The sequence below is a fragment of the Hyperoodon ampullatus genome, assembly GCF_949752795.1.
Source record: "Hyperoodon ampullatus genome assembly, chromosome: 8".
Lineage (NCBI taxonomy): Eukaryota > Metazoa > Chordata > Mammalia > Artiodactyla > Ziphiidae > Hyperoodon > Hyperoodon ampullatus.
This window is the reverse complement of record NC_136921.1, coordinates 22,039,958-22,055,013: the sequence shown is the minus strand read 5'-3', so window position 1 is coordinate 22,055,013 and position 15,056 is coordinate 22,039,958. Positions and strand designations below refer to the sequence as shown.

The window sequence follows — 15,056 nt, the reverse complement described above, 5'->3', positions numbered from 1 at the left end:
TTTTTTTGTGTGTATCGTGTTAGGGAGTGTTCTAATTTCATTTTTTTACATGTAGCTGTCCAGTTTTCCCAGCACCATTTATTTAACAGGCTGTCTTTTCTCCATTGTATGTTCTTGCTTCCTTTGTTGTGAATTAGGTGACCATATGTGCGTGGGTTTATCTCTGGGCTTTCTACCCTGTACCATTGATCTGTATTTCTGTTTTTGTGCCAGTACCATACTGTCTTGATTACTGTAACTTTGTGGTATAGTTTGAAGGTGGGGAGCCTGATTCCTCCGACTCCGTTTTTCTTTCTCAAGATTGCTTTGGCTATTCGGGGTCTTTTGTGTTTCCATATGAATTGTAAAACTTTTTGTTCTAATTCTGTGAAGGATGCCATTAGTAGTTTGATAGGGATTGCATTGAATCTGTAGAGTGCTTTGGGTAGTATAGTCATTTTCACAATATTGATTCTTCCAATCCAAGAACATGGTATATTTCTCCGTCTGTTTATGTCATCTTTGATTTCTTTCATCAGTGTTTTATAGTTTTCTGAGTACAGGTGTTTTAAGCAGGTTTATTCCTAGGTATTTTATTCTTTTTGTTGCGATGGTAAATGGGATTGTTTCCTTAATTTCTCTTTCTGGTTTTTCGTTGTTGGTGTATAGGAATGCCAGAGATTTCTGTGCATTAATTTTGTATCCTGCAACCTTACCAAATTCATTGATTAGTTCTAGTAGTTTTCTGGTGGCATCTTTAGGATTTTCTATGTATAGTATCATGTCATTAGCAAACAGTGACAGTTTTACTTCTTCTTTTCCAATTTGTATTCCTTTTTTTCCTTTTTCTCCTCTGATTGCTGTGGCTAGGACTTCCAAAGCTATGTTGAATAAGAGTAGCAGGAGTGGACATCCCTGTCTTGTACCTGTTCTTAGTGGAAATGCTTTCAGTTTTTCACCATTGAGTATGATGCTTGCCATGGGTTTGTCATATATGGCCTTTATTATGTTGAGGTAGTTTCCCTCTATGCCTATTTTCTGGAGAGTTTTTATCATAGATGTGTGTTGAATTTTGTCGAAAGCTTTTTCTGCATCTATTGAGATGATCATATGGTTTTTATTCCTTAATTTGTTAATATGGTGTATCACATTGATTGATTTGCATATATTGAAGAATCCTTGCATCCCTGGGATAAATCCCACTTGGTCATGGTGTGTGATCCTTTTAATATGTTGTTGAATTCTGTTTGTTCAGGATTTTTGCATCTATGTTCATCAGTGATATTGGTCTATAATTTTCTTTTTTTGTGATATCTTTGTCTGGTGTTGGTATCAGGGTGATGGTGGCTTCGTAGAATGAATTTGAGAGTGTTTCTCCCTCTGCAATTTTTTGGAAGAGTTTGAGAAGGATCGATGTTAGCTCTTCTCTAAATATTTGATAGAATTTGACTGTGAAGCCATCTGGTCCTGGACTTCGGTTTGTTGGAAGATTTTTAATTATGGTTTCAATTTCATTACTTGGGATAGGTCTGTTTATATTTTCTAATTCGTCCTCGTTCAGTCTTGGAAAATTGTACCTTTCCAAGAATTTGTCCATTTCTTCGTGGTTGTCCATTTTATTGGCATATACCTGTTTGTAGTAGTCTCTTATAATCCTTTGTATTTCTGCAGTGTCAGTTGTGATTTCTCCTTTTTTGTTTCTAATTTTATTGATTTATGTCCTCTCCCTTTTTTTCTTGATGAGTCTGCCTAAGGGTTTATCAGTTTTGTTTATCTTCTCAAAGAACCAGCTCTTAGTTTTATTGATCTTTGCTATTGTTTTCTTCATTTCTATTTCATTTATTTCTGCTCTGATTTTTGTGATTTCTTTCCTTCTACTGACTTTGGGTTTTCTTTGCTCTTCTTTCTCTAGTTGTTTTAAGTGTAGGGTTAGATTGTTTATTTGAGTTTTTCTTGTTTCTTGAGGTGAGATTGAATTGCTATAAACTTCCCTCTTAGAACTGCTTTTGCTGTGCCCCATAGGTTTTGGGTCATCGTGTTTTCATTGTCATTTGTTTCTGTGTATTCTTTTATTTCTTCAGTGATCTCTTGGTTATTTAGTAGTGCATTGTTTAGCCTCCATATATTTGTGGTTTTTACACTTCTTTTCCCTGTAATTGATTTCCAGTCTCATAGTGTTGTGTTCAAAAAAGAAGCTTGATACGATTTCATTTTTCTTAAATTTTCTGAGACTTGATTTGTGACCCAAGATGTGATCTATCCTGGAGAATGTTCCATGTGCACTTGAGAAGAAAGTGTATTCTGCCACTTTTGGGTGAAATGTTCTATAAATATCAATTAAATCTATCTGGTCTGTTGTGTCATTTAAAGCTTGTGTTTCCTTATTTATTTTCTGTTTGTATAATCTGTCCATTGATGTAAGTGGTGTGTTAAAGTCCCCTACTATGATTGTGTTACTGTTGATTTCTCCTTTCATGGTTGTTAGCATTTGCCTTATGTACTGAGGTGCTCCTATGTTGGGTGCATAAACATTTATAATTGTTATATCTTCTTCTTGAATTGATCCTTTGATCATTATGTACTATCCTTCCTTATCTCTTGTAACAGCCTTTATTTTAAAGTCTATTTTATCGCATATGAGTATTGCTACTCCGGCTTTCTTTTGATTTCCATTTGCATGGAATATCTTTTTCCGTCCCTTCACCTTCAGTCTGTATGTGTCCCTAGGTCTGAAGTGGGTCTCCTGTAGGCAGCATATATGTGGGTCTTTTTTTTGTATCCATTCAGCCAGTCTGTGTCTTTTGGTTGGGGCATTTAATCCATTTACATTCAAGGTGATTATCAATATGTATGTTCCTATTACCATTTTCTTAATTCTTTTGGGTTTGTTTTTGCGGGTCTTTTTCTTTTCTTGTGTTTCCTGCCTAGATAAGTTCCTTTAGCATTTGTTGTAAAGCTGGTTTGGTGGTGCTGAATTCTCTTAGCTTTTGCTTGTCTGAAAAGCTTTTGATTTGTCCATCAAATCTGAAGGAGATCCTTGCTGGGTAGAGTAATCTGGGTTGTAGGTTTTTCTCTTTCACCACTTTAAGTATATCCTACCCCTCCCTTCTGGCCTGCAGAGTTTCTGCTGAAAAATCAGCTGGTAACCTTATGGGAATTCCTTTGTATGTTATTTTTTGTTTTTCCCTTGCTGCTTTTAATATTTTTTCTTTGAATTTAATTTTTGTTAGTTTGATTAATATGTGCCTTGGTGTGTTTTTCCTAGGGTTTATCCTATATGAGACTCTCTGTTCTTCCTGTACTTCGGTGACTGTTTCCTTTCCAGTTAGGGAAGTTTTCAACTATAATCTCTTCAAATATTTTCTCAGACCCTTTCTTTTTCTTTTCTTCTTCTGGGACCCCTATAATTCGAATGTTGGTGCGTTTAGTGTTTTCCCAGAGGTCTCTGAGATTGTCTTCAATTATTTTTCATTCTTTTTTCTTTCTTCTGCTCCTCAGCAGTTATTTCTACCATTTTGTTTTCCAGCTCACATATTTGTCTTTTAATTTCTAACACACCAGCAGCTCTCTACACTACTATTTATTGCCATTATACTTGTAATCAGATAAGTAATTTCATAATGGATGTTCCTGTGCTCTATGGTTTTTTAAGTTTATTGTTCATTCAGTTTAATCCTCTCATTGAAGGACTAAAAAAAGAGCTGGGAAGGCTATTCCTGTAGCAGCAAAATGTCATAATTTACTGAAATTGCTCTCAACCAAAATAAGCAATACAATGTGCGATTTGTGTGGGTTGACAAATAAAAACAGCTTTTAAAAAGCCTAATTCTTAAATGTTCTCAGTTAACTTTATGTAAACAGAATAGGCTGATAGGTATTTGGGGATTTCTGGACCTTATCACACTGTGTCTGGATGCCTGGGAGGCTGTGTAGGGTATTGGCTTTTGTATCCATCTTTCATGTGTGGAAACTTCCTGCCTTTAAGCCTCACATGACAGCAGTCCAGTAAAAACTTTCAGCCGTTTTGTGGAGAAGTTCTTAGGATTGAAATGAAGAGATACTTAGAATTTAACTCCTAAATTTAACTCCTAATTTAGTTCGCAGTGAGTAAGTGTGCAAGTCCGTGCATGCCACCAGTAAAGAGAACCATTGTCACTATGGTTCTTTCCCCAGAGAAGCAGTGTTCTGGAGTTGGCCTGCTTCCTTTCTAAATTTGTTGTTCCTGTTTACAGCTGGACTTGATATAGCTCATGAATGTGTGGGGAATCTACCAGAGTTGCTATCACTGTGGTGCTGAGAGTTCTATACAGAACAACCTGGAGGAGATCATTCAAGTAGAACCAGAAGCTCTGGAGATGGTCCCTGCAGATTATACAGAAGCGAATCACCTAATTCCCTGTGGAATGAATACAAACATATATAAGGTATAATTTAGACCCCATACAAGTTAATAAAGAGTCATTATTTTCTGATCGGTGTATTGTTTCTTTTGTGGTCTTATTGATCTCAGTGTATTACACATGTGCTTTGAAGTCACTGGAAAATGGATTTCATCCCGATCTGGTATATTGTCGAGGACTGCAGGCCTCATGAAATTATCTCACGTAGAATGATGGCATGGTCACTGGTGAGTTTCTCAATACTCCCCATGAGGTCTAGTCCATTGTCTGATCCTCTAACAGCATCACAGCTTATTCTGATCACGTGGTGGCATTAGTTTCTTACCAACAGAAAGCTGGCTTTGGAAAATCATGGCCAGCTTTTTTTCTTTTTTTTTTTTTTTTTTTTTAAGCATTTTAGTCATCACATTAGTTTGGCTGTACCACAGGGTGGGAGGGGAGCACCGTTTCCCTGTGTACCCATTTTAAGCAGAGTTATGATGATGTGCTCATGAAGAAAAGACGCTGTTTTGGCCCAGCCTCTGACATATCAGTGAACCCTAAAACAAAAACAAGCAAACAGGGCTTCCCTGGTGGTGCAGTGGTTGGGAGTCCTCCTGCCGATGCAGGGGACACAGATTCGTGCCCCGGTCCGGGAAGATCCCACATGCCACGAAGTGGCTGAGCCTGTGAGTCATGGCCACTGAGCCTGCGCGTCCAGATCCTGTGCTCCGCAACGGGAGAGGCCACAACAGTGAGAGGCCCGCGTACTGCAAAAAAAAAAAAAAAAGAAACAAACAAAAACACAATAATTGAGAGATTCATCACCAATAGTTAAGATTCTATCATTTCATTACACTCTACTTGCAGGTCTCACAGAAAGTTTGGTTGTGTTAAAACACTTCGTCCTTAATTTCCCCGTATTTCCCAGCTCTACCCAAGTCTCCTTTCCTGTCTCTCTGGATGATGTTTCCTTTCCTATAATAAGAAAATAAGAAACCCTTATTTTTTTCCTATCCTCATTTCTTCCCCAAATTCTAACTTCTCCTTCCTTGGTGTCACAAACTTCATGGTACCCAGTCTCCCATATCCTCAGCAGCCCCATAAATAGTCATTGATTAACTTTATTTTGCAAACATTAATATTAAAGGCATCAATGATTCATTCCTCCTGTGGACTGCTGCTAATTACTAATTGCAGAAGAATTCTTCAGTATTGTGCTGAGAATTAAAAACCCTCTGTGCTTTGATTGAAAATGGAACTCCATGAAGAGAGAGGGGAGCTGTTTACTCCGGGCCTTTAGGACGTCTCATTGTACTATACACACTTCAATCAGTCTTTACATACAGTTTGCCCATTTAAAGCAACCCCAATGAAGGATATCATATCTTACTGTCCAGTTGGATAGTTGAGGCCCAGGGGAGCTTTGTGACTTGGGCAAAACTGAGACATTTGTCAGAATCAAGAGGGCAAACTTTTTTCTCTAAATTCTTCATTATTCACATCAGATCCTCCTGGCAGTATGAATCAGTTCAATGAGTATGGCCTCATAAGCCTCCCGTGTCTTTGACAGTTTGGGGAATTCTTTCTTGGAAACATCAGTCCTTCTGTCAATCCAGGAAAAATTTGCATCAGGTTAGTCCTTTGTGATACTTTCTGATTTATGTTATACACAGTGGGACTATTTGTGCTTCCCCTAACTCCACTTTTACCTAAGTTATCTTAATACCCAAAAGAAGCAGCAAGTTTAACAGGCTAGGGAGAGAAAGGACTAAATTAGCCATGTAATTTCTGAATCTGTTTCATGTAGGCAGAGTATCCGTGCTGTATGGACTTGTTTTGAGTAGGAGCATCATGTTTTAGATGAACACACCAAGGTCCCATTTCCCTGAAATGAGATGTGCAGATCCGTAGAACTTCTATATGTTGTGCCTGCCGTGGCCCCAGAGAGCAGCATGCAAGATGTCATCATCAGTCAGCCGCAGGCTAGTCCCCGGAAGGCCACTAGTCCCACAGATGGTAGGCTTGTGTGGGAACTGGAAGTTGCTATCGGGCCTGGCACCTTTGGACCTCTGTGTCACCAACATTCACTGACTTGCAGAGGTGGTAGAGATAAAGGAGGGGACTTGCCCCCCCAGTCACCACCCAAATGTGCTGCCCCCCATTAAAAGCCACTGTCTCAAATGTTGGAGTTTGGTCCTTTGCCAATTAATATATGTATAAAATTTAGAATCTTGAAAAATTCCTTGGAAAGCCATGTTGGGGATAGGCAGTGTTTTACCTAGTCCAGCTTGGGTTTTGAAAGTAAATGAACACATATATCCTTCTATTTTGAATATGCACAGTGCTAATGACTGGGTTTGCAGCTCATTTTGATTCAGACAACACTATAATGCAGTCCACTGTCTCCCACTGGCCTCACTGTATTGTTCTCCCAGGTATTCTAGGTTCAGAACACAAGCTGGTAGCTCAGTCCAGAGTAGAGGCCGTGAGGGGACGTGGTGTGGGTGAGGAAAGGACACTAGGCTCACCCGCATCCTGGATTCGTGTTCTCCCTCTGCAGCTCACTCTGTGGCCTTTTCAAGATGCTGAACATATTACCTGCCTTCCAGGCTTATTAAGGAAGAGCATGCTCGTGAAAGCACTTTGTAAACTATAAAATACTTTACATGAATAAAATATTATGGTATTATGAAAACTCAAAGTAGAAGTCATGGGCCGAACTTTTTAATAGGCCTGCCTTCCGTCTTTATTTCCATCTTACTTCTTGCAGAACCTTGAGTGTTCCAGTCTCTGTGTGATCAAGGTAGGGTGTTAGGACCCAGGGTAGGTTTTTTGTTTTTGGTTTTGGTTTTGGGTTTTTTTTTTTTTTGCGGTACGCGGGCCTCTCACTGCCGTGGCCTCTCCCATTGCGGAGCACAGGCTCCAGACGCGCAGTCCCAGCAGCCATGGCTCACGGGCCCAGCCGCTCCGCGGCATGTGGGATCTTCCCGGACGGGGGCACGAACCCGTGTCCCCTGCATCGGCAGGCGGACTCTCAACCACTGCGCCACCAGGGAAGCCCAGGTTTTTAATAGTTTCAATAAGGTGACCACGCATCCCAGTTTACTTAGGAGTTGTTGTCCGGGCATAATTAACAGTGTCCGCTTTCACTCTCAGAAGTGTCCTCCTAATATGGATTATGGATTATATGGTCCCCCTGGGTTTTGATCATATTAAATTAGTACCAAAACCAGGGCCCAAGCAATGGGCATACTCTGCCCTGCGAACCACCCCTCTCCTGTTAGTGCCCTGCTGGAGCTAAATACACAGGGAGCAAACAGCAAGATGGAAATCAGGGGCAGCTGGGTTGTAGCTCATGGCTTAGGTTTGTAGCCTGCCTCCTGCATCCAGATCTTGCCACCAACTGGCTGCCAAGCCTGGGGCAGAGTAAGAGCATCCTGTTGGGCCTACTCAGAAAGAGTAGGGCCAGACTGGCAGCCTGGAGGAGAGAAGAAATGCGTATGAAGTTTAATGTACTTAGAATCTATCAGGGGTTTTAATGACCCCTAATAAATAAAGTCGAGTCACCAATCACATCGGTAAGTCTTCCTCCCAGCAGGCAGCAGGCAGGATGGCCTGGGAGAAGGCAAGACCTTCTCACTCAAAGGGGGTTCACAGCTGGCTTTGTAGGAGCTGCTTGAATAAGGGGAACCGGTACTGCCCGGGGTGTAGAGAAAACAGCCCCAGACACATGCCCCTCTCCCAGCCTCACGTGTACACTCCCCAGGCCCATGGCCTTTGCCCTGCAGCATGTGGGGTGGGTGAGGACACGGACGGGGGCGCTGACACACCTGGGAGGAGTCCTCGACTATCACGTCTTAGCTTGGGTGAGTCTCTGAAGTTCTCTAAGCCCCTCACAGAGTGATTGTTAGGATTAGTGAGCACATAGCGTGACGGCAGGATGGGGAGGGGTTGTAGGAGGAAGATGACATCACGGGGAAGCTTGAGGAACAACAAAAGTGGTGGTAGGGTGTTCTGGGTAATTAGCAGCCTCCCTTTGGATAAACGTGTTGTAAATGAGGGCGGAGTTTTAGAGATGGAGGAGGGTGAGGAGAAAAGAGTGGTCCGCCAGCTGGCAGGGAGGGGAAATTTGGAAGTAGGGAAGCACAGGCATCTGTGGGGCATGTTATTCTTAGTTTTTTCCTGTGTGGGGTGCGAGTCTTCACATCCCCACTAAATATTCGGTGAAATCTCTATTTCTCACTAGTGTGTTTACAGTTGGTTATTTTAGAGGATGCATATAACTGTGATGAACTCTGACCTGCATCAAGGAGGGCAAGGGTGAAACAGGCTGCCCACGGAGAGTCCAGTCATCTCTGAATTACGTGGGTACCTTACTGCTGAGACCTGAAATCAGTCAAATGTGAGCAACAGTGAACTCTACTGCTTAGGTCACAATATAGGCCCCCGTGCCTCCAAGCTGTGATTTCATGGCCAAAACCAAACATCTGTGTAACAATTCCCCTTCCAGAAGTAAGAAGGAAAATGAACTCTGTTCTTTTTTTTTTTTTTTTGAGGTACACGGGCCTCTCACCATTGCGGCCTCTCCCGTTGTGGAGCACAGGCTCCAGACGCGCAGGCTCAGCGGCCACGGCTCACGGGCCCAGCCACTCCGCGGCATGTGGGATCTTCCCGGACCAGGGCACGGACCCGTGTTCCCCGCATCGGCAGGCGGACTCTCAACCACTGCACCACCAGGGAAACCCAAGGCTGCTTTTTAATTTCTACCAAATATCATGAATAAGAGCCCAACCTAGGATCAGATGGCCTACATTTCCGATCCTGCCTCAATCATTGCCTAGCTGTGTGACCATGGCCCACTTAACCAGTCTTAGCCTGTTGATGCAGCTGTCAGACAAGGCTTACATCCACCATGCCTGGCTTCCAGGGTTGTCAGGATGAATGAGGACCAGCCACAAAATGCTTGGCACGCAGTAAGTGCACAGGAATACTTCCCATTACTATCGGCCCCTCCACTTCTGTATTTCTTCCTTCTCCCCACCAGCATCTGTCTGGCTTTAAAATGCCCTGCTCTGCCTGCTTCTAACGGACACCCGTAACCCTCTGTGGATTAGCTGACAGGAGCAACGCTCGGAGGGACAGCCCCATCTCCGCCCTTAACTTGCTCTGTGTCCCGGGTTGTGTCACTCCAACAGGCCATCTGTTTTCTCCTGCAAAATGGACACCTGCCTCTGAGGGATGCTGGAGCAGAAAATGAAGAATGGGAAGCTCTCTAAGAGAAAAGGACTTGAGGGCATTTTGAGCTCTGGCTGGGCGGAGACGTGTGTGCACGTGCATAGGCACGTTTCCGAGTCTTGGAACCTCAGCAGGTAGGTCAAATCGCAAGACGTCACTTCACCTGGCTCCTTTGTTTAAAGCCTTCCCTCCAAAAAATCTACAAACAATAAATGCTGGAGAGGGTGTGGAGAAAAGGGAACCCTCTTACACTGTTGGTGGGAATGTAAATTGATACAGCCACTATGGAGAACAGTATGGAAGTTTCCTAAAAAACTAAAAATAGAATTACCATATGATCCAGCAATCCCACTACTGGGCATATAGCCTGAGAAAACCATAATTCAAAAAGACACATGCACCCCAATGTTCATTGCAGCACTATTTACAATCGCCAGGACATGGAAGCAACCTAAATGTCCATCGACAGATGAATGGATAAAGAAGATATGGCACATATATACAATGGACTATTACTCAGCCATAAAGAGAAACGAAATTGAGCTATTTGTAGTGAGGTGGATGGACCTAGAATCTGCCATACAGAGTGAAGTAAGTCAGAAAGAGAAAAACAAATACCGTATGCTAACACATGTATATGGAATCTAAAAAAAATGGTTCTGATGAACCTAGGGGCAGGACAGGAATAAAGATGTAGACGTAGAGAATGGACTTGAGGACATAGGGTGCGGGGAAGGGTAAGCTGGGACGAAGTGAGAGAGTGGCATGGACATATATACACTCCCAAATGTAAAATAGATAGCTAGTGGCAAGCAGCGGCATAGCTCAGGGAGATCAGCTCAGTGCTTTGTGACCACCTAGAGGGGTGGGATAAGGAGGGTGGGAGGGAGACGCAAGAGGGAGGGGGTATGGGGATATGTGTATATGCATAGCTGACTCACTTTGTTATACAGCAGAAACTAACACAACATTGTAAAGCAATTATACTCCAATAAAGATATTAAAAAAAAAAAAGCTTTCCCTCCCCTTTTTCCAACTCCCTGAGCCCTGATCCTCCAACAGCGCCAGGGTTAGATGCCTTTTATGGGCTATGATGATCAGTAGAGATGAAACCTAATAGAGGTTTAATCACCACTCATAAACTGCCGTGCACCCACCGACAAAGGGACGCAGGGGAGTGCATGATAGCCGAGAGGACTCAGGAAGGTTCAGGGCTGAAGGCTATAGTGTGTGTGGTGTGTGTGTGTGTGTGTGTGTGTGTGTGTGTGCGTGTGTGTGTGTGTGTGTGTGTGATGGTAGAGAGGCAAAAATCATCCCTTGACTTTACATGCATAATATATGTGTGCACACAGATTCAAACCCTCTAGCACATACCTACACACGTATACTCACATGTTACACACGCAGGGCATAATCCTTTACCCAGTGTGCACCCAGACATGCACACATTCCCTTGCTGGGCCACCATATTCACTTCTGAGGACAGCGTCTCATAAAGAACCAGTTGTAATGGGTTAGGAGCCCACCTTACCCAGTAGGACCTCATCTGAAGTAATTACATCAGCAACAACCGTATTTCCAAAGGAGGTCACGTTCTGGGGGTGAAGACTTCAACATAGCTTTCATGGGGACACAATTCAACCAATAGCGGCCACTGAGATTATTATGTCTGCAGAGAGTAAACGTGTAGAGTTAGAAGAGATGTGGGACAGAGAGGAGGTGGGTTGAGTTGGACACACACACACACACACACACACGTGAGCAGGCCTCTGGGGAGTGTGCTTTTATATCTTCAGGTGCCTAGAGCAGCACCAGAAATATAGAAGGGATGCAATAATTTTAGTCCCCTTCTTTCTATAAATGTAAAAAAGAGAGTGTGTGTGTGTGTGTGTGTGTGTGTGTGTGTGTGTGTGGTGTCTTCACTCGAAGAGGTGATGAACATTTGTCCATCTTGTGTGAGTGTAAAGGGTCAGAGTGAACAGTGAAGAGAGAGTCTGTGTGTCTGTATTTATTGATAATATAAATGTGAAACAAACTGCAAAGTGTTCCCTAGGTGTTAGCTGTTGTTATTGATAAGTATGTGTCTTTGTGACCTTTTATTCCTGAAGTCTTCTTTGTTATGAGGACAGAGACCACGTGGTCAGTGTCTTATTTGGCCCAGGCATGTGACCCTACCACACGCTTGCCCTTATGGGCGTATGTGGGACACGGGGCTCTTATCCAACTCCAAGGCTGGTGGGAAGGGGTTCCTCTTTCCAGCTACCCCACAAGGAGGTCCCACTGCCCACCCATTCCCTGACATGTGCCCTGGGTTCCCTGTTTACAAAATTCAATTTAATAAGCATACATTGAGTGCCAGCTGTACCCAAAACACTGCTGGGCACTCCAGAAGATTAGAATGGGAGAACACATTGCTGGTCCTCCAGAAGTTCACAGATAGCCAGAATCCACAAGGTGAGAAAGGCTATTAAAGGGACCAAAAAAGGGCTTCAGATACTGAAGGAGAGATTGATTTCAGTCTTGGTAAGTGGGGACACTTTCTTGGTGGCATTTCAGATGGACCATGAATGGAACAGGAATCGAATGGGAGAGAGACAGGATGCTCAAATAGAGGACACAGCAGAGTTCAGGCCAGGCCCCGAAAAGTGTAAGTAGTTTGGCTTGGCTGGAGGGTGAGACGTATTATGGAAAATGGCGAGCAGTCAGACTGCAAAGATAGGTCAGGGCAGTTATTGTGAGAAGAACCGTATTTTTCAAAGGAAAAATACAATCAGATGGGCACTTCAAGGTTATTCTGGCAGAGAGAATGGAGAGGATTCAGGGACAGCCATTGGGAGGTTGGTGGAATAGCGCTTGAAAGAGAATGAGGATCGAAACCAGGGCATTCCCCAAGGGAGGGGAGAGGAGGGATGGCCCAGAGCCTAACCCCACTGACAGCCATTGAGTGGTGGGAATCTGTCTCCCCTCCCGCTGGGGTCCTGAGATTCCTGGAAAATCGGACCCCACTGTCAAGGGCATGTGTCTCTCTGCCCATTTCGGCCCACTTGTCAAGCTGAGTTAGCTCATGCCCCAGCCTCTTCCCTCTCCTCCTCTCAGAGCAAGCCACCAGCTGCTCACTGCCCCACCTTGACACACCTGTCCTTCTCCCTCCTGCCTCAGCCTTGTCCCTCTCTGACCTTTTCTCCCTTTTCAGAAAAGTGCTTCCAACTTGGCACCTCCTGTTTTCTGCAGCCTCTTGCAAAGCTCTTGTCTGTGTCACCTTGCCTGTGCCCCATGGAGCAGGAAACCCTGTGGAACAGAATAACTATAGGCTACAGGTATGCCAGCAGGTATGCAGGTATGCAGGCATGCCAGCAGGTATGCAGGTATGCAGGTATGCCCCTGCACCTCTGTCCTGTCTGGCTCCAGGCTCCTGTCCCCGGGGACCCCCCTTTGTGAGAAGTGAGGTAAGAATCACAGGCGCTGCTCATTGGGAAGCTTCAGGCAGGGCTACCCACCCCTGTCCCTGGTGCAGTGCTTCCGAACTTTGCTCTACCTTAGAATCACCAGAAGAGCTTTAAAAACTCCTGCCACCCAGGCCCCAGGCCCTGCCGATTGAATCACAATGCAGGCACCAGGCATCGCTAGTGTTTAAAGATCCCTCGCTGATTCCACATGTGGCCAAGTTTGGGCACCATCTCCTGGTGTCTCCCTCTTCCTCTTGGCAGTATTTCGCTCTAGAAATGGGCTAGGGACACTGGCAGAAAGGCTGTCTGGTCACTCCTTCCCGTGTGGCTTGGAGGCATTTGGTCTCCATGCATCTCAGTTCTACCAGGGACAAAGTAGGGATTCTTCTTTGTCTCTTTCCCTCCTCACCTCTCCCCTTTCTCTTTTCTGCCTTTCTCCTACCAGATCAAATCCTAGTCAGTGAGCAAGAGTATCCTCCCTACTGCACAGAATGAAACAATAATCCCCCAAAGAAGCACAGGGAAGAATGTTCACGTCTCGTCCCTGCCTCTTCTATTCTGACTTCTTTAGGGTCATACGATAAAAGGAAGCTGAATCTCCCCCAGAACCAGCCTCTGCCTCAGTTAATACTCCCTTCTTCCATTCCCCCAACAATGGTTTTTATTTGCTTATTTGTTTTTTAAACATTAGAACCCTTTCCTCAAATGAAAGCCTGTACAGAAGCTTAACATGTATGACAGACAAACGTAGGGCTGGTCTGGTTGAGAAGACTTGGGGGGTGGCCTGGCGGGGTAGCTCAGACCCATCCCCAGGTGGTCTGGTAGCCTCGGAGTGGCGGGGAGAGCACTGGGCTGGAAGGGGGGCCCCTGGGCTGGGGCTGGCTCCACATGTCCGTAGTTTCCTTATTTGTAAATTCAGAGTGTGGGCAGATGAGGGCTTCCCGGCTCTGTTCATACACACTTGAACCAGAGCAGCTCCTTCTCTGTTTTCTTTTTTTTTTTTTTTTAATTATTATTATTATTTTTTATTAGTTTCTGCTTTATAACAAAGTGAATCAGTCATACATATACATCTGTTCCCATATCCCTTCCCTCTTGTGTCTCCCTCCCTCCCACCCTCCCTATCCCACACCTCTAGGTGGTCACAAAGCACCGAGCTGATCTCCCTGTGCTCTGCGGCTGCTTCCCACTATCTATCTACCTTACGTTTGGTACTGTATATATGTCCATGCCACTCTTTCACTTTGTCACAGCTTACCCTTCCCCCTCCCCATATCCTCAAGTCCATTCTCAAGTAGGTCTGTGTCTTTATTCCTGTTTTACCCCTAAGTTCCTCATGACATTTTTTTTTCTTAAATTCCATATATATGTGTTAGCATACGGTATTTGTCTTTCTCTTTCTGACTTACTTCACTCTGTGTGACAGACTCTAGGTCTATCCACCTCATTACAGATAGTTCAGTTTCGTTTCTTTTTATGGCTGAGTAATATTCCATTGTATGTATGTGCCACATCTTCTTTATCCATTCATCCGATGATGGACACTTAGGTTGTTTCCATCTCCGGGTTATTGTGAATAGAGCTGCAATGAACATTTTGGTGCATGTCTCTTTTTGAATTATGGTTTTCTCAGGGTATATGCCTAGTAGTGGGATTGCTGGGTCATATGGTAGTTCTATTTGTAGTTTTTTAAGGAACCTCCATACTGTTCTCCATAGTGGCTGTGCCAATTCACATTCCCACCAGCAGTGCAAGAGTGTTCCCTTTTCTCCACTCTCTCTGTTTTCTTTATTGGGAGTCCCTGTAAGATACTGTTTCATCAGAGGGTTCCATGACTTTAAAAAGTTCAAAAACACTGGACTACGTGAAGGCTTGAAGGACACTTCTTAGTCTATTTTCACTCATATTTTCCACGAGCATTTATGGAGTACTTACCGTGTGCCAGGCACTGTTCTAGACACGTCAATAAACAGACATCCAAGACAGCCTGTCCACGTGCTCAGGGAGCAGGCAC

The 15,056-nt window shown here is 43.9% G+C and overlaps 1 protein-coding gene across 1 annotated transcript in view; it reads left to right on the top strand.

The window, feature by feature from the left end:
* The window catches only part of XRCC5 (X-ray repair cross complementing 5), a gene marked incomplete at its 5' end in the record, with an annotated part of 96,708 nt that extends 92,257 nt beyond the window's left edge, over positions 1-4,451 (top strand). Inside the window, one exon of the mRNA XM_079710166.1 lies at positions 4,212-4,451. Coding sequence (XP_079566292.1) covers positions 4,212-4,226 — 15 coding nt within the window. The 3' untranslated portion in view covers positions 4,227-4,451. The remainder of the gene's footprint in view (positions 1-4,211) is intronic.
* Between the last annotated feature and the right edge of the window lie 10,605 nt (positions 4,452-15,056).